General features: G+C 46.3%; 1 protein-coding gene across 5 annotated transcripts in view; it reads right to left on the bottom strand.

The window, feature by feature from the left end:
• The window catches only part of MPP7 (MAGUK p55 scaffold protein 7), a 270,834-nt gene that overhangs the window by 112,152 nt on the left and 134,262 nt on the right, over positions 1-24,420 (bottom strand). For all 5 annotated transcript variants that reach the window (XR_011381720.1, XR_011381719.1, XM_070056057.1 and 2 more), the window contains exons 4-5: positions 10,344-10,421; positions 7,740-7,820 (exon numbers count right to left, since the gene is read on the bottom strand). Coding sequence is in view for 3 of the 5 variants with exons in the window: in XM_070056057.1 (XP_069912158.1) it covers positions 7,740-7,820; positions 10,344-10,421 (159 nt within the window). In the remaining 2 variants the exon portion in view is untranslated. The remainder of the gene's footprint in view (positions 1-7,739; positions 7,821-10,343; positions 10,422-24,420) is intronic.

A 24,420-nucleotide genomic window follows, 5' to 3' on the forward strand; every position in this document is an offset into this window, starting at 1 on the left:
TGGAAAGGCAGTGGACAATGGGCCTCTGTCACCCACACGGGAGACCTGGATGGGGTTCCAGACTCCTGGCTTCAACCTGGCCCAGCTCCGGCTGCTGCGGCCATTTGGGCAGTAAACCAGAAGATGGATAGATCTCCCCCCGCCCCGTGTGTGTGTGTGTGTGTGTGTGTGTGTGTGTTTCTCTCTCTTCCTGTCACTCTGCCTTTCAAATAAAACAAAGTATAAATCTTTTTAAAAAGTCTTAAAAAAAAAAAAAAAAGAAAGAAAAGAAAAAAGAAAAACACAAGTACTGTCAACCTAGAATTCTATACCCAGCAGAAATATCTTTTAGAAATGAAGGAACATCGAGGACTTTCTAAAGACTTACAAGGGCGGGGAAAGACATGTCAGCATCAATACATGCATTGCAGGGAATGCTGTAGGAAGTCTTTAGACAAGAGGAAAACCACAGCAGATGGGAACATGGAATGAGCAACACGAGAGAGACCCATTATCTGGGTACCTACAGCTACTGTGTTGCCCAGAGTAAAGAAAAATAGAGACAGCTAATAAAAATATTTTAAAATAATGTAATTACTATAGTTGCAATATTATAAGTTATAGCCATAGATATTCTTTTCTCCTTAGCACTGGACTCACTTCCATGTTTGGATTCCAAAATAGCTTTATAGATATCAAGATCACCTGTGTTATTAGCTTTGCTTTACAAGTATTTCTGGTGAGCAGCCTTTTTATTTTGGACAACTACAAGTCATTTTATGTTCCACTTTCCTATACTCATGGTAGGGATCTTATTCTTCAATATACAGACTTTGCTTTCATAGGGCAACAACGGAGATGAAAATTGTGTTTCCATATGCCGTAACCACCACCCCATCCCAACTGATGGGTTTACCTGTTGCTCGAAAGGATCTGCAGGAAATTGAAACGTGGCCTTGTAAGTCATCAGGCTCACAAACTCTCACTGCCTGGGACCCCCTGGAGTTAACTCTATGGTCTACGTATCTGTCAGGGCCACAGAATTCAGTGTCCAGCTCAGACGCGTGAGCGACACTCATTTAGCGTCGGAAGGACGCCTAACTTCCTCCTTTAGCCTTAACTCATTCTGCTTGCTCTTGCAGTGAGCAACATCAGGGGAGTGAATGCTTACGAAAAATCAAAAGAGTACAACAATTTTTTTTTTTTTTTTTTTACCTTTTCAGCAATCTACAAAACACTCCCTGACGTCCTAAATGATACCATGTTCTGCGGAGGGTGTCACTTCGTTTTCTCAAAGCAAGCCCCAGAATGATGATGCAGAAGGTTGATCCGCCTCTCTCATTTCAGAATGACTGTCTCTGCTTCCCCCGGAAGCAGTCTCGAGACAAGTCAGTCAGCAGCCCTCAGCAATGCCCCCCGGTAGCACCACCACTCTTGCTGACTTCACCATTGGAAGGTAAAGTCACACTCTCTTCTCTCTGCTGGGCTACTCACTACATCCCCCCCTTTTCTCACCATCTGTCGTTTCTTCTACCCTTCAAGATTTGAAAGGCTGGGGCTGTGGCATAGAGGGAAAAGCCACCGCCTGCAACGCCAGCAACCCATCTGGGCACTGGTTCGAGTACCGGCTGCTCCACTGCTGATGGCCCAAGTGGTTGGGCTCCTACACCCATGTGGGAGACCCAGAAGAAGCTCCTGGCTTTGGCCTGGCCCAGTCCCGGCCATGGTTGCCTTGTGGGGAGTGCAGTGGATGGAAGCTCTCTCTCTCTCTACCTCTTCTCTCTCTGAACTCGGCCTTTGAAATAAATTAATTAATTTAAAAAAAAGACTTGAACAGTAAGGTCAGATTTTGTAGACATTGTTGACTTAATAAGAATAATTTTTTTAGTGTGGTAACAGATTGATCAACTCACACTGGACAAAATTTTTCAATCTTTGACAGTCCTCAGGAGAGACTATTGCTACAGAATGACAAACCGTTTCCCAGCTGTTGGAGAGCTGAAGGGCACAGATGGTTCAAGAAGAGTCTCAGCACTTCTCTGAACAGACTCCTAAGGAGAGCATGAACAGGACCTCAGTGTGGTGCACTGTGAGTTAGAGAACATGAGGGAAAAGCCCAACTATTGCAGACACTACAGAATTATTTGAGGAGACAGAAGAGGCTAAAGTGGAACAAAAACCTGCAACATTTAATAATTACATTGAATTCAATGTACTGGAAGCCTGTTATGCTGCAGGCACATGGGTATGAGCGAGAGACAGAGACAAATAAGACTACTCCATGCAGTAATAAAAACAACACACGGGGTAGGTGTTGTGGTGCAGCATCTTATACGGGAGCCTGGTTCAAATCCCAGGTACTCCATGTTGTCCATCCAGCCCCCTGCTACTGGGCCTGGAAGGCAGTGGATGAGGGCCCAAGTACTTGAGTCCCTGCTGCCCAGGTGGGAGGCCCAGATGGAGTTCCTGACTCCTGGCTTCCTAAAGATCATTATGTAGAGTGAAATAAGCCAGACATAGAAAAGACAAATACCAGATACAAGATCTTCCTCTCTCTGTCACTCTATTTTTCAAACGAATAAACAAATCTTGAAAAAGAAATATAATCATAGGGGCAGGCTGTGTTAAGTGTGGTGGGGGAAGCCGCTGCTTGTTACGTGGCCTATTAATGTGCCTGGGATTGAACCCAGCCTCCATTTCCTAACTAGTTCCTTCTAATGTACCTGGGAGTCAGCAGATAATGGTTCAAGTGCTTGGGTCACCGTCACCCATGTGGGACACCCGGATGGAGTTCCTGGCTTCTGGTTTCAGTCTGGCCAAGCCCCGGCTGTTGTGACCATTTAGGGGAGTGAACCAGCAGAGGAAAAATCTCTCTCCATCTCTTTCTGTCACTGTTTCAAATAAATAAATAATCTTTAAATATAATCATGTATTATCAAAAAACCTTATTTGAATTTAAGTCTTTATCAAGTCACTGTGTAAACGGTAAAATTAAAAAGGAGGTAACATCATGAATCATTTCTATAGATATATTCCTTTCAACTTCACTTACAGGGTTTTTTTTTTAAGCTTCTCCGTTATTTTTTTGTATGTGTGTGCACATGTGTGTGCGTGTGTATACATGTTTCTGTGTCCTTCTGTCTCTGGCTCTGAATACTTTTTCTCTATCTTATGATAGAGAAACTTTCTTGCCACTATTCTCTGGTTCAATATTTTCATACTTAAATCTCAAATCTTGCTGGAATTCATTCCAGCAGACAATTTTCTTATTTTTCCCCAAATGATTTAACCAGTTACCCTTCAAAGCCACCCATGCCCTGCTTCCTCCATTAGGGCCATATCACAGTCCACCTCAATTCTTTCTAGAAGCTTCCTTCCTTGCATTCAGAACCCCAGTCCTCCTGCCCCATGCCACCTCTACCTCAGACACTTGTCTGGGTGACAATGGGCGTGAGGGTGTCTCCTGCCTGCCTAAATCCCTTCCATGGCTGTTCCCTGCGCTTAGGAGGAAATCTAGTCTCTTGCATATGCGGTTACATGGCCATATAATTAATTTATCACTGAAACAGGGAAATGACTAGAAGGGAAAGAGAGGTCACCGACAGCCATGCCGGCACTACAGCATAGACCAGACCCCCCTGGGCGGGCCCTGCTCTGCAGGCGTGACTGCCCAGCTCCAGCTGTGACATGGAGACGACCTCCTAGCCTCAGGCTGAGTGCGTTTAATTTCTGTGTGGGCTTCTGCCACTCGGACACAGTCCTCTGCTGCCGCCTGTCCATTCGGGCCCCATCTGCAGCTCTCAGTTTGTGAGTCACCTCCTCCGTCAACCTCCTTCAGCGCCTAGGCTTGAATCTGGTGCTTTTCCTGTGTGTTCCACATCATTTCCATGTGTTCCTCCCTTTTTTTTCCTTTAAAGATTTATTTACTCTGAAAGAGTTACAGAAAGAGAGACAGACAGACAGACACCTTCCTGCTGGTTCGCTCCCCAGAAGGCCACAATGGCCAGGGCTGGGCCAGGCCCAAGTCAGGAGCCAGGAGGAGCTTCATCCGGGTCTCCCACACCAGTAGCAGGGGCTTAAATACTTGGCCATCTTCCACTGCTTTTCCAGGCACGTTAGCAGGGAGCTGGATCGGGACATGTACAGGCACCCGTATGGGATGCTGGGGTTGCAGGTGGCAGATTTACCCGCTACACCACAGCGCCGGAACTCACGAATTCCTTTTTTTACCCAATTATGTCTCCTACCCCTTTATTAACCAACAGACTGCTACTACAAGTTGTATCCAGATGACCCAGCACGCAGTAGGCATGGAAGAAATACCTAAGAATGGAGGAAAATCTGTCTATAATGATACTAACAAATCACTGAAGTAAGTCAGAGAACTTCCCTGTATCTCCCTGTTGCCCTGCCTTTCAAATAAATAAATAAATCCTAAAAAAAAAAGAACCCACGATGTGGTAAACATGTGGAACACGCGTGATATCTTTCCACAGTGACTGCTTCTTTGACAGTCCACGAGAATATTTCAAAAAGTTCACGGAACAATGTAATTAAAAGTTACATTTACTTTGGTATGAAAAATTTTTTGAAATTCACAGTTTTTCCATAAAACCCATTTTCTGTAAACTTTTTGAACAGCTCTCATCTATCTGTGTGCGTGTTTTTTTAAAAAGTCCTATTATTCTGGAGGTACACCTCAGGTTTCTTGAACAGTGAATTAAATGTTGAAAATAGAGTAGCCATCTTTAAAATAAATAATTTCCCTTGTCCATTAGAAGGAACACTACTCACGGGGCCGGCACTGTGGCACAGCAGGTAGGGCTGCCGCTTGCTACATCAGCATCCCACATCAGTGCCAGTTCAAGTCCCGGTTGCTCCACTTCCAATTCAGCTCCCTGTTAATGTACCAGGGAAAGCAGTGTACCCTCATGGGAGACCGGGATGAAGCTTGTGGCTCCTGGCGCTGGCCTGGCCCAGCCCTGGCCATTGTGGCCTTCTGGGCAGTGAAACTGAGGATGAATGATCTCTTTCTCTGTCTCTCCCTCTCTCTGTAACTCTGCCTTTCAAGTAAATAAAATAAATCTTAGAAAAATGAACATTATTCATATGAACACATCAGAATTGCATTTTGGTGGTCACTTAAATGTATAGATGCCATCTTCTATCAAACCTCACTTCTGCTTTAAATGAGAAAAATACAACAGCAAATATTTCACTTCCTTCCCAGGACAAAAACAGAATAGAACAGAACAGAAAAGAAAGAGGGGAGGGGAGGGGAGGGGAAGGGAGAGGGGAGAGGCGGGGAGAGGAGGGGAGAGGGGAGGGGAGGGGAGGAGACAGGGGAGAGGAGGGGAGAGGGGAGAGGGGAGAGGGGAGGGGAGGGGAGAGGGGAGAGAAGGGGAGAGGAGGGGACAGGGGAGAGGAGGGGAGAGGGGAGAGGGGAGAGGAGGGGACAGGGGAGAGGAGGGGAGAGGGGAGAGGGGAGAGGAGGGGAAAGGGGAGAGGGGAGGGGAGGGGAGGGGAGCGGGGAGAGGAGGGGAGAGGAGGGGACAGGGGAGAGGAGGGGAGAGGGGAGAGGAGGGGAAAGGGGAGAGGGGAGGGGAGGGGAGCGGGGAGAGGAGGGGAGAGGAGGGGACAGGGGAGAGGAGGGGAGAGGGGAGAGGAGGGGAGAGGGGAGAGGGGAGAGGAGGGGAGAGGAGGGGAGGGGAGGGGAGGGGAGGAAAGAAAGAAAAAGAAAAAAAGAAAAAGGACTGGCTGATTCTGTTCTGAAACAGTTTAGAATGTATTTGGGGCTGAGCTTTGATAGAAGTGAGATCTGAGGTGATGGCAGCTCACATAAATGACTTCAAGGAAAGCAAAGTTAACTGTTAGGTCAGAAAGAGAAGAAAGACACATCCTCCTGAGACTGGCTAGCTCCAAGTGACCACTGCCAACTGCAGCACTGGTGTGTGGAGTCTCATCCGCTGTCTACGCCTATTTCTCACATGCACAGACTTCATGCAGATTTCCCCCTCACCCATTCTTTGGTCACACTGCTGTATGATCACAAAAAATCAGCAAAATTACCCATCTAAATTATCTCCCACATACTACAATTTAATTATTCAGTGTGGAGCAATTTTATGAAATCTACCGTCCCAATACCAGCTTAAGTCACACCTTCCCTCAGCAGACAAACGCCAGCTTTCACCCAGTATAATCTAGTTTAGCTACGCTGATTTCAAACACCAGTGAACAGAATACCAGAATTGCAAAATCGCTTTTCTTTCCCCCGAACATCCCTTTCACTTCAAATATTCCCAAGCCAAGATCACCAACCTGACCCTGCTCTGGCTGGCAGTAACTTCACACGGGACATCTGAGACGGAAGGAGAGATCTTTCAGCATTTCTGTGTCTGGAACTCTCAACGCCTGCCCACATTCCTTCAACTTCAAGCAACTTTTCTATCCTAACCCGATCCTGCTCCTTTAGAACAAAAACGCAATCAATCTTCTGAATAACTGGAAGTACACTACCTTCATTTTACTAACGTATCCAATCACTCTCTACAGGACTACAGTCCTGTACCATTTCTACTGACATACAGAGAGTAGGTACTATCGTTCATGTGTGTTTTTCCTTCATCTTTCATTTCACACTATCTCGATTTTTTGGAACATAAATTTCAGACCAAATACAGCATGGTTCCGAAGGACATCTCTCAAAGAAGATTACAACCTGTTTTAAAATCTGGTCATAAAGTTTCATTCAACACTTCATGTATGCTTACCAATAATCCTTGGAAGTTCAGTGATCATTTTAACTGTATCACTATACATTTCAGATGCAATTTTGACCCGTAAAAATAATGCATATTTTATATGCAAGTTCAAAATGTTTATTTTACAATATCTCATGAACTAATGACATTAGAATAATACCAAGAACATTTTGAAATGCCTTCAGTAGGCTCATCGCATTTGGAAGAAAAATAAGTGATACATTTTGGAGGAAATGGATGGGAGAATTGAAGCCTTGTCTAGCAATACTTACTGGCATTTTTTACTTTTTACTTTTAATTTGAAAGGCAGAGAGACAGAGATGGACAGGCAGAAAGAGAGCTTCCATCTGCTGGTTCACTCCCGAAGTGGGTCTCCTAAGCGGGTGTCAGGGAACCAAGCACTGGGTGCACATTAGCAGGGAGCTGGAACTGCAAGTGGAGGCAGGACACACAGCCGGGCGCTCAGGTTTGGTACCCAGGAGCCCCATGTAGCACCCCAACTGTTGCACCAGCCCCCTGACCACACTGGGACCTGGAAGCAGAACACCACTCTGCTCTGCAGTGTTCCGAGTCGACCGAAGAGCGAAAGATGGGGAGGAGGAAGAGGAACGCTGAAACAGTTCCATAGAACAGTGGACTTTATTTGCCAAATATATGAGAACGCACAGTGGCCAAGTAAAATGAACCTTAGCAAAATTGCTAGTAGGTTCTGTATTCTGCGCTCTTACCTTCATTTAAAGGAAAATGACCCTGAAGCTACATACCATTTGCCAACTTAAATCCCGAGCTTCCCAACGAACATATCTTCTAAGTTTCTCACAACATTGTAGTCAAAAGCTTCACTCTTTTTCCTTAATGGGATCTGGGCTATTAAAATACTATGCACTATTTGAAAACACATTTACTTGAAAACTGATGCCCACAACAAAATTCCTCTGCAGGCTCAGAGAGCGGTCCCTGTGGAAGGTGTCCGTCACGGGCGTAACGCAGCCTCACCTTGACGTTGGGTTTGGACAGCAGTTTCAACAGCTCTCGGATCTCGCTGCTGCCTGGCCTGCTCTGAAGCTCCTCGGCCAGCTGCAAGGGAGATGACACGGGCATCAGTAGCCTGCAGTGAGCACCGTGCGGTCCCGGCAGCCAACCGCGGGGCTCCCATCGTGCTCAGGGCTGCTGCTTCCCACTGCTTGGGAAGAGACCAGCGGGAAAGACATCAGACCCATCCATCAGAGCTCTTCTTCCCAGGCCAGAGCCAAGCCCAGGCTCTCTGCTGAGGGCAGCTCAAGGCATCCTATCAGCTGGATCGGCTTCTGATTTATTGCAACGAGGGCAAATGCAGCACTTCGTCTACATGAATGGTCTCTTGCACGCAGACAAAGGACTACTTGTAAAAAGGTAAAAAGGCCTGGATCAGGCTTTGACATTGCACACACACGCACCAAAAAAAAAAAAAAAATCTTCTGAACAAGGTGGTGAAACCCACAGGGTTTTCCAAAAGCCCACGGGAGCTATGGTGTTTAGAGCTGGGGTAGAAAGAACTAGAATGGCCCCAGTAGAGCAAACGGTCTGAAACTTTTATTATGTTTATCTACACCGACTAAGAAGTCTGTTCAGTGTTAATGAATTAATCATAAAGTGACCTGTAAGAGGCTGACAACTACCCAGGTACCAAAAAATGCTGACTGCACTTGACTGTAGTGGCAAGAATTCCCATTTTGCTGGCTCTATCTAAAGAGAAGGTTGTTGGAATGTAGAACCTGCCTCGTGGTTTCCATTAAGAGGTCTTTCTACCAAGATTTCTACCCGGTTTTAGAACTATAGGAAGGGCCGTATCATTCCTGTAAGTAGCAATGCAAGATTTAAACGGGAAAAACCTTTCAAATTATTTACTATGGAGTATATCGTTCAAATATATATATATATATATATTCCCATTTAAAAAAAAAACCCTTCTTAAAACACTGCATGAAATTTTCTTTTGACTCTGTTTTTACCAAGCTAAAAATAGCTGTTCTTATCTCTGAAAAAAAAAAAAGGACTTCACTTCTAAAAGAAGGACCTAATATAAATTACACATAAAAATTTAAGATTGGAGAAAAGTGCCAGATTCATTCACTACACTTCAAAGATTGCTTGTGCCATTTCAAGGCACAATGGTAAACTTACAAAAAGACAAAGGTTCTTTCCACTCTTTTGCCACATAAAACCTAATAATACACTGTCACACATAAATAGATTCCTTGGGCAAGTCCCGTGAGTTCTACGGTTGACACTTACCCAGGAGAGTCGCACTTTTAAGAGCAGTATTGCTGTAATATGATTGGGCGTCAATCTCACTGGCTTTTACACACCTTCTCTAAAGGCCTTAGCAGTCCACGTTTTAAAGCTGGGTTTTCTTGTGTGGCAACTGCCCCTTATCGCTGCAACCACTCATCTACATTTATATTCACCTGCATTTCCCAAGTTTTGGCTCTAAAATGCAAAGTGAGCTTGCATACTAACCCGCTAAGTCCCATCTTTCCATATGTAGCACAACCACACTGACTTAAATCAAGCAATAAATCAATCACAGCACTGTAAGAATACATAGTATGCTGCTGAAACACTCACAGGATTGAAAACTTGGGACTCAATGGATTAAACACGCTTATAACCTCTGCAACAAAACAGGAGGGGAAATGTTTGCAGGCTAAACAAACAGTGCACCACATGGGTTGTCTATCATGTTACCGTTTTATTTTCTACAGAACAGAGAAAATATATCAAAGAAAATCCACTTTCTGAAGGTGGTCCTTTTGAACATCCTGCGACCGCCCTCGTATTTTACTAAACTGATTAAACGTTTTATCCTAATAAAACTCAACATAAAAAAGCTATGAGTGTGTTGCAGGGTATCGCTAAAACCTGCCTTCCCACTCAACATTCATCTCGCCGGGCTTAGCAGCCTTTTAGTTTACCCAGGTGTGCTCTCAATTCATCCGCGTCCCAGAGTTAACAGCAAGAATCAGCAAGTGAGTGCCCCTCCTCTGGGCTCAAAATAAAATTATAGCTACAGGAAATTAACTACTCCATCAATGCCAACTGCTTCTAAAATTTATTTTTTGGTTATGAAGGTAATTTGGAAAGGTCTAATATCCATAAATCATTACTGTGTTTTATAATCCATTTAAAAAATAATCCTGTCTTTTTTTTTTTTTTAATGTGTTTGGTATGTCTCGTTCCTATACCAGCATCTGTCTGTTTTCAGTCCTGGCAGCAACACAGCGATCTCATTTGTGTATTTCTCCAAAGCATTCCGCCTGTCTATGGTATTCTCAGTACACTGGGAGCTGACAGCTCCTGCGCAGCCACAGGGTGTGGAGCCTACACTTGCTGTAACGCAGTTACAACGGTGGGACAAGAGCACTGCCCACAAGCAGAATCTTCAGAACAGGAAAGTCAATGAAAATCAACATAATATCAGCATGTGCTGAGTGATGACAGGACTTCTGGAAACTCTCGCAGCTTCTCCTGGTTTGCAGTCCTAGGACTGCCTGCATCTGTCGGCACTGCGACGGGTTCTGCCTGGGCCAGGTCTGGGGCAGACGCGTCTCGGACACTTACGTCACCGGCCAAGGCTGCCGCGCCGTGGAGAATGGGCACGGGACTCTGCTTCTCGTAGTAGTGGAGTTTCTCGTGAATCTGGAAGAAAATCAAATGAGTGTCAGTTTGCCTGCTGGCAAACCATCTCAGGTATTGAAATATTTTAAAGATTGCACATGCAGCCCAATCCCTAGAATATTCTCAATGAAAGCAATGCAATTCTGTAAACCTATAGATGACACAGGTGTGTGTGTGTGTGTGTGTGCGCGCGCGCTCACATATGTGCCCGTGGAATTCATCTGTTACTCTGGTCCAGTGTATCCAACATGGGGTCATCAAATGGAATTCACATAAAAACAAAGCCTTTGATGTTCCTCTGGATAAACACGTCCGTTTTCTTTTTCTTTTTCTTTTCTTTTTCTTTTCTTTTCTTTTCTTTTCTTTTCTTTTCTTTTCTTTTCTTTTCTTTTCTTTTCTTTTCTTTTCTTTTCTTTTCTTTTCTTTTCTTTTCTTTTCTTTTCTTTTCTTTTCTTTTCTTTTCTTTTCTTTTCTTTTCTTTTCTTTTCTTTCTTTTTTTTTTTTTTTTTTTTTTTTGACAGGCTGAGTGAACAGTGAGAGAGAGAGAGAGAGAAAGGTCTTCCTTTTCCGCTGATCTGAAGCCAGGAGCTGATCCGAAGCCAGGAGCCAGGTGCTTTTCCTGGTCTCCCATGGGGTGCAGGGCCCAAGCACTTGGGCCATCCTCCACTGCACTCCCTGGCCACAGCAGAGAGCTGGCCTGGAAGAGGGACAACCGGGACAGAATCCGGTGCCCTGACTGGGACTAGAACCCGGGGTGCCAGCGCCGCAGGCAGAGGATTAGCCTATTGAGCTACGGTGGCGCCGGCAGACGTCCATTTTCTTACATGCAGAATTTCTAAGATCCACTGCCTCAGTGCCTCAAGCATCAGCTGTAGCTTACATTCCTGCTAGGGACATAAATTACGACTACTGTGCAGCATAAACTGGCAGCCACATTCTGACAGGTTGGCATGGACGAGGGCGACACTGGCGCTGTGCACACGTGGGCGCCAAGTCCACAGCACCCGATCAAGCTCACTGCTCCCCTCATTTCTTCAGCGTTTGCTTCCAATTGCCCATTTTCCCCCAAATTCAAATTTTGAAAAGAGCCGAAGGAGTCTTACAGCTATTTAGCTTAAATAATATCATTTATAAAACAATGACACTGATAAATTTTTAAAAAAGCATTCTGGTCGTTCACTCGTCATCACCATGAAAAAAAGAAACAGAAAAACAAGAATCTGTTTTAATGCAGTTAGGCAGCAGTACAGCATTAAGAAATGGGAGATGCTGTGGCAAACGTGGATCTGTCAGTCTCCCAGATTCACCCATCGCAGCTCTTGCGTGGGTGTCCTTACCATTTTATACTCACTCTAGCGTCTTCAGAGCTGAAGAAAACTACTCCCCAGTAGACGTGCAAACCAGTTGCACCTCACAATTGCCTGTTTTTAACAGGTACCAAGTATATACTCCTAATTACACTCAGAGCCAACCAAACTCCCTTGTAAAAGTCTGCAAGATAGATTTTATTCTGATTAGCCAGACGTGATTGCTGAGAGAGGATTCCATTACCTTCTTGGCAACCAGGGGACTTAACGTCTGGCACCAGGGAGAGGATTTTGACACTTATGACATTACCATAATAATTTGGCCAAGGTTTTCTACTTCGTATCTTGGAATCTGCAAACCCTTATCGCATCAAGGTAAACAACTTCAAAAAAAAAAAAAATACAAGCAATAAAAAAGTCCAGATTTGATTTGAGACACCAAGGAAGCAGAACCTAAAAACCAACCATCCTAAGAGCTAAATTCTTTTTGTTTGTTTAAATAACCATCAAGAGTCAGGTCATCTCAAGAGGCACCATCCCAGAACACTGAGCCTACCCTCTCCTAACCTCATCTGACTTGATTACAATAACTTGGCCCAAGTGTGTGCTTCCTTGCCATAATAAATACAGAGGCCCATACTTAGCAAAGCACGCCATGTGTCTCTATGACTTATATACTGGTTGTCAGTAAAACCAGTCCTACAGTCTTTAAGGAGTCTAAAATGTGTTCCTTCCTGGCTTCACTCACCGTCTCATGGACAGATACGACCTGTGTCAGGGGCATGGAGGGTGTGTACCCAGACACAGGACAGACGGGAGCCACTGTCTTCCACCCCCAGAGGAACCTGATGGTGTCTTTCCACACATCCAAGTAGCTCTTCCTTCTGACACCTCCCAGTGGTCCTAGACTTGCCTGTATCAACACAGGATGGACTTGACTCCAAGGCTGGCCGACAGAATGTTCTATAAAGTCCACCCACTGTGTTCTACAGCTGCCATCCAGTAAGGGAGCTGCTAGCCACGTGTGAGCATCGCGCACAGACACTGTGGCTAGCACACTTGAGGAACTGAGTTTATTTCACTTAACCTAAGGTAAGTTAAACTTGATGTCCACATGTGGCTAGTAGCTTCCCCATGATAAAATAGGACATCGTTTTATATTAAATTCTGTAAGTTACCCATTCCAGAAAAATCCACCGCGAGGCAGTTTGGCACATTTCCCTGAGTGGGAACATTTGTGAAGGCAGTAGACAGAGAACCAAAGATGTGGCTGAAATATCAATAAGCAAACTAGCAACGACGATTAAACATAAGGTACAGCCAAACCTTGAAAATCTCATTTGCTTTAACTAAACATTTCCCGTTGCAGGTTCAACCACGACATAACAGCCTACTTCATTTTTCTCCCATGAGTAACCCAAGGAGGAAGGAGAAAGAGGGCTGGAAGAAAAACAGAGCCAAGGCTGCAGATGTTTGCCGAGAAGAGACCCTGGCTAAATTAATTTCATACGACGGAGAGACATACGGTCACTCCCGAGTAAGCGCCTGCTAATGATGACATGCTGACATATTTAAAGTACACCATGAAGCAAAGGGCAGTTCCAACTCCAGGTATATTACGTGCTACTAAATATTCATATGGGCTTGTTTTCTAAAATTATTTGTGTAATCAGAAAAAGTTAAAATTGAAGTCATGTTTCCATACGACTGATTCTCAAAAGAGAGCTACCGTTACCGCCTGAAAGTAGAAGTTTGATTTTACGGAGGGACTCTGGTGCCAATAATCGAAAGTGAGTGGACACATACAAAGAAAGTAGAACTCTGTTAAAATGGAGCTTCAATCACCGGAGGACGAACCTTTAAGCTTAACAAGTCCCAAGGCACTAATTTGTTTCAAAGCTCTTGATGGTGTGCAGAGGTATGGGACTGCAAGACTCCACCACGGCTGTCTGAATGATGACATAAAACAAAGCCAGAATACATCTCCTGGCTTCTAAGTACAAAAAAAGCACTGGAGGTACAGTGCTCAGTCATGTGAATTTCTAGTATGTTAATATCAGAACCCAGTCTAGAACTAGACGTACACACACCAACCACCTACCTTCTTCACTTAAAACCTGACGGTGAGATGCTGAGTAATAAACAAGAAAATACTCAGGGGGCTGGCAGTGGCTTAAGCTGCCACCTGTGATGCCAGAATCCCATATGAGTGCTGGTTCAAGTCCCAGCTGCTCCACTTCTGATCCAGTTCCCTGCTAATGCACCTGGGAAAGCAGTGGAAGATGGCTCAAAGCTTGGGTCCCTGCACCCACATAGGAGACCCAGATGAAGTTCCTGGCTCCTGGCTTCAGCCGGGCCCAGCCCTGTCTTTAACTCTGCCTTTCAAATAAACAAATAAACCTTTGAAAAGAAGAACTACTTGGGGGGCACAATTATAGCCAGAAAGAGCTGGAAATTGTACATTATGTTGTTTAGGAATTAAAAAGTAATAGTTGGGTCCTCTTTTAAATATATAGTGCTTTTTTTCCAAAAGCGGGAAAAAAAAACCCAAATAGAGGTCAGGAGAGAAAAGCAGCAATAAAGAGGAGGCAGAGGCAACAGTGCTAACCGTAGCCTGCATTCCAATTTCACACCACCAGTGTCATCTGGCTAACCTCCTTGTTCAATACCTCCAGGAAAGCAACAGGAGAGCACACACCTTCCTTTTCTTCCTGCCTTGAACGGGAAGCAGTGTGGCTGCCAAAGACCTGGGTCATCCCGGGAGGTCAGAACCCACGCAGCCTCCACGCATCAAGGGTTTTGTAACAGAATGAGCGTTCAGCGTCACGCACTGTCTTTGCAGCTCCTACCCTGCCGCTGGGACCTGCTGGGGCACTCCACTGGCTAGTGGGGTATGCAGAAGCTCTACATCAGTATCACCAACAGAGGCTGACGCTGGTTTTCTGGTCCCGTCTCCCGGGGTTTGGGTACCAATGCCATGTTAATTTTGCTACTTTGGAAACTCTGCACGCCCGCTGTCTTTTTACAAGACCCTCTTGAGAACGGGTCGACATCACCAGAACGCGGTCTTTTCTGAAGACCTGAGCGCGCTCCCTGGCAAAAACAACCGCGTCTGACATATTTGGGGGAACAGCTTTATCTCCAACATAATTTCCTCTGGCTTGTTTTATGGGAATTTCTCCACTGAGAGTTGACGGTCTCTTTAGGCTCAGCTGCACAAAGCGGTATTTTCCTAGAAAATTATTTTTATCTGGTTGTTTAAAAAAATTTTTTTTCGGGGCTGATGCTGTGGTGTAATGAGTAAAGCTACCGCCTGCAGTGCCAGCATCCCATATGGGTGGTGGTTCAAGTCCCAGCTGCTCCACTTCCAACCCAGCTCTCTGCTATGGCCAGGGAAAGCAATAGAAGATGGCCCAAGTGCTTGGGCCCCTCACAAACATGGGAGACCTGGAAAAAGCTCCTGACTCCTGGGTTTGGATTGGCGCAACTCTAGCCATTGTGGCCAACCGGGGAGTGCAACAGCAGATGGAAGACCTCTTTCTCTCTGTCTCTCCTTCCCTCTCTGTGTAACTCTGATTTTCAAATAAATAATCTTTAAAATTTTTTTTCTAAATCTATTTAAGCAGCCTAGTCCTCAAATTTTTTGAAAAATTTTTAACTAATTTTTTCTCCACGACCATTTTTTATTTGGTGTGTGTGTATGTGCTTTCTTGGTTTTCCTTCTTCATCAGTTAAATCTGGCTTCTTCTGAATCACCTTGGAGACTTACCAGTCTTACCACTGTTTTCTAATGTTTCACTTTTCTATTTTTACCTTGAGTCATTCTTCTGCTTTTTAAAAATTTATTCTTTTCTACTTATTTATTTGAAAGGCAGAGTGACTGAGAGAGAGGAGAGCCAGAGAGATATCTTCCATCCACTAGTTCCCTTCCCAGATGCCTACTAATAAAACTGCGCCAGGCCCATGACAAGGGCCTCAGACACGGCAGAGCCACCAGCTAGAAAGAACTTGAAGGCCGGCGCCGCGGCTCACTAGGCTAATCCTCCGCCTAGCGGCGCCGGCACACCGGGTTCTAGTCCCGGTTGGGGTGCCGGATTCTGTCCCGGTTGCCCCTCTTCCAGGCCAGCCCTCTGCTGTGGCCAGGGAGTGCAGTGGAGGATGGCCCAGGTGCTTGGGCCCTGCACCCCATGGGAGACCAGGAAAAGCACCTGGCTCCTGGCTCCTGCCATCGGATCAGCGCGGTGCGCTGGCCGCAGCGCGCTGGCCGCGGCGGCCATTGGAGGGTGAACCAACGGCAAAGGAAGACCTTTCTCTCTGTCTCTCTCTCACTGTCCACTCTGCCTGTCAAAAAAAAAAAATAAAAAAAAAATAAAAAAAAAATAAAAAAAAAGAAAGAACTTGAGTCTCCAAGATGCCATGTGAAGGGGAGTGGGGGCACCCACCTGGCACGTCCCCTAAATCACGAGGAGGAACGTTCAGACCTGGGGCTCAACAAAGCCTGAGAAATCATTTGGTCTGGCCCTGCCAAGGCAACCTAGGTGGGACTTGAAATTCAGTAAATCTACAGCAGGTTAATTTTTAAGCAATAATTGTGTGTGCCCTGAGAACATTACTAATATCCAAATGGCCATGGCCTTGGGCAGGAAAGCCCCCAGAGCTGCAAGTGATTACCGAGAGGGATAGTACTTAACCCATTATATTTTAGGGATGATTTGTCAATTTTTATTCTACCTGATATAATACACTGGCAAACACAGTTGGTATTTTAATATAGACAAAGAAACATAGCTTTTTCTTTACAGTTATACATTTTATATCTTAACAAAGTATTTCTTATCTTAATGTAAGAAACAGATTGTCCAGTGATCCTGAAAAAGTATTAACATTTTGCTCAATTCTTCTTTAAAAAAAAAAAAAGATTTATTTATTTGAAGGCAGAGTTAAAAAGAGAGAGGGAGAGAGACAAAGTGAGACAGAAAGGAGAGAGAGAGATTCGGTCTTCTGGTTCACTCCCTAAATGGCCACAATGGCCAGGTCTGGGCCAGGCTGAAGCTAGGAGTCCAAAACTCCATCCGTGTCTCCCACATGGGTGCAGGGGCCCAAGTACTGGGGCCATCCTCTGCTGCTTTCCTAGGCACATTAGCAGGGGGTGGGACTGGAAGTGGAGGAGCCGGGACTTGAACTGACACTCATAGGAGACGCCAGCATCACAGCCAACAGCCTAATCTGCTGCACCACAACGCGGGCCTCTTTGCTCATCTTAACTCACACCCATGAGGAATTTTATCTTTTTCAAGAGGATACAGCCGCCGCCTGCCGTGCCAGCATCCCATATGCGCACAGGTTCAAGTCCCGGCTGCTCCACTTCCTATCCAGCTCTCTGCTGTGGCCTGGGAAAGCAGCAGAAGGTAGCCCAAGTCCATGGGCCCCTGCACCCACGTGGCAGACCTGAAAGAAGCTCCTGGCTCCTGCTTTGGATCGGCACAGCTCCCGTCACTGTGGCCATTTGGGGAGTGAACCAGAGGATGGAAGCCTTTCTCTTTCTCTCTCTCTCTGCCTCTGACTTTCAAATAAATAAATAAAGCTTAAAAAAAAAAAAAAAAAAAGATGGCACTATTGAATCTGCTCATCACTGACTGATGCTATTTACCAAACTCTCCCATAGCACTGTCTGTATCGGTACCTGCTGTGACCACTGATTTGTCTCTACCTGAGCCAAAGCCATTAGTATAGTTTAACCTACATTCTTGATAGCTCGTAAAGCAAAGCTTCTCAATTAGTTTCAGAATCACCTTACCAGCAACCCAAATTGGAAAACCAAGTTGTTGTGTCTCAACCCATCTTTCTCAAGTCTGGGAATTGTTCTTGTTTATCTTCCACATCACTGTTTTTTTTTGTTTGTTTTTTGTTTGTTTTTTGACAGGCAGAGTGGACAGTGAGAGAGAGACAGAGAGAAAGGTCTTCCTTTGCCGTTGGTTCACCCTCCAACGGCCGCCGCGGCCGGCGCACCGCGCTGATCCGATGGCAGGAGCCAGGTGCTTCTCCTGGTCTCCCACGGGGTGCAGGGCCCAAGCACCTGGGCCATCCTCCACTGCACTCCCTGGCCACAGCAGAGAGCTGGCCTGGAAGAGGGGCAACCGGGACAGAATCTGGCGCCCCGACCGGGACTAGAACCCGGTGTGCCGGCGCCACAAGGCAGAGGATTAGCCTAGTGAGCCGCGACGCCGGCTCGCTGTTGTCTCCTAAACTGTGTCTACACTCGTAGGAACCTATCCACAGACTTTTGGTTTCTTTTTAATGAATATCATTTTTACTCCTGTGGCTCAAAGATGAGAGAGCTCTTGGGGCTGGCGCTGTGGCATAGTAGGATAAGCCTCCGCCTGCAGCGCGGGCAATCTCATACGGGCACTGGTTCGCGTTCCGGCTGCTTTACTTCCGATCCAGATCTGTGCTAAGGCCTGGGAAAGCAGTGGTAGATGGTCCAAGTGGGAGACTCAGAAGAAGCTCCTGGCTCCAGGTTTTGGATCAGCCCAGCTCCAGCCATTGAGGCCATTTAGGGAGTGAACAAGTAGATGGAAGATCTCTCTGTGTGTGTGTCCCTCTCTCAAATAAATAAATAAAATCTTTTTTTTTTTTTTTAAAAAAAAAGAATGTCTGCAGTTTCTTCCCAGCATTTCTAGATGCTTCGGGCAGGAAGGCTGAGTTGATTATTATTTTCTTTATTGTTTACTTTATTTGAAAGGCAGAGTGACAAAGAAGGGGAGGGGAAAGGAAAGACAGAGAGAGAGATCTTCCAACTGCTGGAAGATTCCATTCCCCAACAGGCTGCAATGGCTGAGGCTGGGCCAGGCTTAAGCCGGGAGTCAGAAACTCCTTCCGGTCTCTTGAGTGCACACCAAGGGCCCAAGCACTTGAGCCATCTTCTGCTGCTTTCCCAGGTGCATTAGCAGGGAGCTGGATCAGAAACGGAGCATCTGGGTCTCAAACCAGCACTCCTATGGGATGCCGGCATTGCAGGCGGCAGCTTTACCTGCTGTGCCATAAAGCTAGCCCCAAACTGATTAATTAATGTAAGTAAATTCTGACTTCCAACGAGGCCAGCAGCCAGTTCTCTCCAGCAATATTATTGTGAAAGGGGGGAAACATCTCTTTTTATTTTCAGGGGAAAATTGCAGGTGCATTTGTAGGGGTGCCCTTAGGAGCAAGACCTTTCACATCTGCGATTCATTTGGCAGATGTTTTATTGAATTTCAGTGCATTTGTTGTTGTTGTTGTTGTTGAAAATAATAGTTTGCCTAATTGGGAGTTAATTTCTCAAGTCAAAACAGAGATGCTTACAAGGTTTTTGTGCTTAGATACCCTGTGTTATGCAGAACTGGTGAGCGCGACTGTGCTCATAAGGACAGCTAAAAAGCACACAGCTGGGCAAATCCCTACAGAGAGGAGTAATTCTCCCGAGGGGCATGGCTATAAAGTCTTGCAAAACAGAAGCACTAAAAATAACTCAGACGTCCGTCAGACTACTGAAAAGCAGCAAGCCATCCGCCTTTCCCATTTCGGCTGAAAAACGTCGTGATTCCACTTGACATCACTTCTCGGAACATTCTCCACAGATCGGGTTCCCTGAGTTCTCAGAACAGAATCCCGGAGAACGACGGGGCCGGGGCGTTCAACATTTCTTACAACAACAAAAGTGAACTGGAGTTACACAGAAGGACGTCATCCGTCCCACTGTGAAGCAACCCAGTATCTGTGCATGCGAGGGAGCAGCAGAAAGATCACAGGGAGCGTTTTATTACAAAAAGCTATGTGTGTACTGCAGGCAGAAGATGCCACCTGCCTTGACCTGGCCAGCTCTCCTCCCAGGCCAGCTAGGTAATGGAGGTCAACAGGGTGCCTTCCCCAAGGAGGTTCACACCTCCCTTAGGATGTACCCCATGGGAAGAGATAGATAGGTCTGGGCCTCATAACTGCCAAGGCCTTAAAGCCCACCAGATGATTATCAGGCCCCTTCTGTTTCTATTTGCCTCTCAGTTGGAGAACTTAGTCATGGCTTAGACAGCACCTTTCTTAGGTCCTCTAATAATGACTCTGTCCTTTGTTCTAGACCCTGTCTAGCCCACTTGGGCCTCTTTACTTTATAATCATAGCCTCTACTCTTAGATCAGTGGCTCTACTCCTGACCTGTGTGTATTGATGGTCCTCTCCCCCACTCAATGTTGTATGATTGTTCAGAATTTCTCTACAGACAAACCCCTCTACCCACAAAAGATGAGTGGCCTTTCTCCCAGTTTTGGTTGGGATTAGCTTCAAACCATGTCCATCAAACAGTCTGCACAAGGGTCCAGAGAGCCACCCCCCATTTCCACTCTTCCATGAAATCCTCTCATTATTTGGTTAATAATGCCACTCTTAGGATGACTGGTTGCTATTCTTACCCTGTCTTTTATACTACCGTGTCTGTTTAAGTGTTTATAGGAAGTGATGATGGAACGAACCAAGGCCTTCACCAAGCAAGCAGTCAACCAAATGCTGCTACAGGGATATACTCGGCTTCCCACCCAGGAGACAATGGCTTGAGACATCACCCCATGCCAGCAGAGAGTACCTGTTGCCCCAAGTCAGCAGGAAGTAGCTCTAAAGACTGATCATCATCCCTTTACCCCTCCTAGACTTTGGGGCTGATGTAATCCCATACAACTCTTGTTTATAAAAAACAAAAGGGGGGAATGCTAGTAAAATGGTGCAGTCCTATCTGCGGTGCGATCTATACCCTGGACACCATCCTGGGCTCTGGAAGCCAGGTGACCCCACAGCCCAACCACCGATGTCAGCTCCACCCCCATCCTAATGGGATGTGCTGCTCCTGCCTCCCTGCTCACCCTACCCCCCGCCCCCGGGGAAAGGTGTAACAGGACCTTGTTCCTGAACACATGGCTGGCTCTCCCTGTCTCACCCTCTCTCTCTGTCTCCTGATCTCTCTCTCTCTCTCGACCTCTCTTACGCTCTCCTTCTTTTCCTTCTTCGCCCCTTCCCTCTGGTCTGTCAGGTTTCCCCACCAATAAACTCTTTCCCTGAAAAAAAAAAAAAAAAAAAAAAAAGCTATGCATTCACTTCCAACACTTTTTGCACCAAACTAAGCTCATCTGTTAACCCCATTTTTCCCATTACACAAATTTCGTTGCCTGACAATGACCAGATCTGCCACTCCAAATACCCATGTTTCCTTTTTTAAAAAAAATTTTTTTTATTTTTTATTTGAAAGGCAGAGAGAGGGAGAGATAGAGCAAGAGAGAGAGAGAGAGAGAGAGAGAGATCTTCTATTTGCTGGTTCACTCCCCAAATGGCTGCAACAGCTGGGGTTGGGCCAGGCTCAAGTCGGGAGGCAGGAGCTTCATCCAGGTCTCCCACATTGGTACGGAGGCCCTAGCACTTAGGCCATTCTCTGCTGCTTTCCCCAGGCCATTAGCAGGGAGCTGGATCGGAAGTGGAGCAGCCTGGACTCAAACCAGCACCCATATGGGATGCCGGCACTGCAGGCGGAGGCTTAAATCACTATGCCACAACACCAGCCCCACCCATATTTCAATGATCACTGAAGAGCTGGAAACCGTTCAGTTTTTTATGATGGTAGGGGATGGTATTAACAATCAGGTCAAGGAATCTGGACAGGTTTTAATATACCCACAAATAGCCATCAATTACATCACACACATGCTCACGGCCTTCAGTTACGGCACACTCATGCTCACAGCCGTAATTATATCACATGTGTTCATAGCCATTGATTGTATCACACACATGTTCACAGTTTACATTTTAACTGACACTTATTACAATTATGGCTTTAAAATAAAAACTGTTTAGGGACAAAAATGAACAGCCTTAAAAAGTGGGGAGTCAGGTATCCAGGACCCCCATGGGGCCAGGAGAATTCAGGGGTATCTCTCGGCGGGCCCCCATACACAGAAGTGTTTACATGTATTCTTCTAGGAAAATAATCCAGAACACAGATGGTTGATTCATACTGAAAGGCTTGGACTTTATCCATTAAAAAAATAACAAGCCATGGGAGAAGAGGAGAGACACGGTCGAGGGATGTGCTTTGCTCCACGTCCGTGTGCAGATGGGGACTGGAAACAGGAAGCCAGTTAGGGGGAGACTGCTTCGGGGTAAGAAATTCCAACAGGACACGTGACTGCTGGGCGCCTGTGACTGCTGAGTCCTCCCGGGCTCACTCCGTGCAGCAGGAGGTCCCCTCCCCAGCTCTTGTTTCCCTCGCTAGTCCCCAGGAACGCACACAGGCCCCCGACGTTTTAGGGATTTTACTGCTAGCCACAAGGGGAGAAACGGACAAGGACAAAGAAAAATAAACTTGTGGAGTTGATACGATTTGCACGGTGTGAAAAGGGTATCAGTGTCATGGACTGAGCGCCTCAAAGTCAAAGGCATCAGAGGGCGTGGCCCAGCTCTGCCCCTTACTTGCTGCTCCACAACGCAGGATGCACTTCATTCACTAAGCCTTGGGCTGTGCATACTTAGGACAGGAGAACAGCGCCTCCTACAGGAGTTAACTGTCAGAATTCAAGTCTCCATTGAAAGACCCTCAGGCTCTCTCCCTGAAAGCAGCAGCTACCCAGGAAATGGTCCTGCCTGCCCTCTACCTTCCGCTGGTAGTTCTAGAAGAAAGAAAGAACCGTCTCCATTGATGACATCATGGTGCACGACACGTACGGCATGAGCAAAAGACAGAAGTCAAAGCAGAACTGGTGGCCTTGGCTGTTGCACAGAGAAAATGCATCCCTGAGTATGCTAAACCACCCCTCTGTAAAAGGAGACAGGGCCTGAACGAAGTATGCCTGGACAGAGGCAGAAGAGAGATCATGACCACAATAAGTGGCAACTGAGGGCGAGTATGCAAGAGGAAGCAGAGAAAAATCAGTGAGGGGCGAGTGCTGTGGCGTAGCAGGTACAGCTGCTGCCTGCAGTGTCGGCATCCCATATGGCTGCTGGTTCAAGTCCCGGCTGCTCCAGTTCCAATCCAGCTCCCTGCTAATGCACCTGGGAAAGCAGTGAAAGATGACCCAAGTGCTTGGGCCCCTGCACCCACATGGGAGACCTGTAGGAAGCTCCTGGCTCCTGGCTTTAGATTGGTCCATCTCTGGCCATTGCAGCCATCTGGGTAGTGAACCACTGGATGGAAGATCTCTCCCCGCTGCCCTGTAACTCTGCCTTTCAAATAAATAAATGAATCTCGAAAGAAAAGAAGAATCGCCATCAGATTTCCAGGCGGGCAGAGGTCTGGGATGAAGAACTCAATCCACATGTTTATTAACAGTGGGGTAAGCCACCGTCCCAGAGCCAACACACAGCTCTCACTGGCCTGTTCCCAAAGGAGAAGGCTCTGTCAGTGGAGAGAACAATGAAATCTTCATGCAGGGAAAAGTGTAACAGCTACACGGAAAGAATCTTAGAGAAAAAAAAAAAAAAAAGAGCCACTGTCGGAATGGTTTCAGAGACAGCATCACCCACAGCTTTCCTTGTGGTCTGCTCTCATCTCCCGATGGCAAGTTACAGACCCTTTGCCCACAGTCCCTAACTGTGTTGACACTGCTGAGGAAACTCACATAGTTTTCAGATGAGCTAGGACCTGGGCTGGGAGTGGAGCGCGCACTCCAGCATGACTGAATGGAAAATGGGGACTGGACAGCAACCGCCTGCATTGATGGTGGAAACCCCTCCGGCAATCGTACGTCGGCTGTCACTTCCTGACACGAGCCCTTCTGCGGCTTGCTGTTGCACTAGAGCTTAAAGGTATCTGTGCCGATTTCAGCTCGCTCCGGGGCCCAGCACGGCCCAGCACCTGCTGGATTCTATCTCAAACCACTCCACCCCAAGACCCAGCCACAGGAGCCCTATGTCAGTGCCTCAGACTCACTGGGCTCTCCCAGCTATGGGGGGGTATCTACACTCCATCTTCGGGTCGCAGCTGAGATGTCACTCAAACTCCCCAATGTTCCAATGCAATCAAAACTAATGCTCTTCTGTTATGAGTTCTGACAGCTCCCCACACTTTAGTTCATTTCCATGATCAGACTTTGTATCTACAGCGGTATTGTACTTATTGGCTTACCCCCGTTCCCACGGGTAATGAAATTTACCGATGAGGGACAACCTCCCTCCATGTCACCGCTGCATCCCTATACCTCACATAAAACAGGTGCTCCAAAGTGGTATCTGTCATTAGTGCATGAGTCATGAGTTGGGACACTTGGTAAGGCTTTGGGATCACAGCATAAGGGGGTGATGAGTGTGATTTTTTTTCCCTTCTTGCCCCAAAACTTAAGAGTAGTGCCCAGACTTGAGGAAAAAGAATTAAGTGTGCCACATTCTAAGGGAAACTTCCAATAATTGGAAATATATACCTCTCTCTGGAGTCTAAAAAAATGGCTGAAACCTAACCACCAGCCATCTCCATTATTATCCATGCATAGATTTTCTGTGCAATAGAGATTTCCATAAACTTTAAGGGACCCCTCTCCCCCGCCCAGATAAAACTCTTACCAAAACAGCAGAACAGAAGACAAGATCTACAGCCCAGCGAAGAGTCAAGTTAACAGGGGTAAATCTCTAAGACAGAATCTCTCACAGAGAACAGAGAACAGGAGCCTGCAGACACAAGGATGGAAAAGACACTCTCCAGCCCAGCTGAC

This window comes from Oryctolagus cuniculus, chromosome 13, assembly GCF_964237555.1.
Source record: "Oryctolagus cuniculus chromosome 13, mOryCun1.1, whole genome shotgun sequence".
In the NCBI taxonomy this organism is placed as follows: domain Eukaryota; kingdom Metazoa; phylum Chordata; class Mammalia; order Lagomorpha; family Leporidae; genus Oryctolagus; species Oryctolagus cuniculus.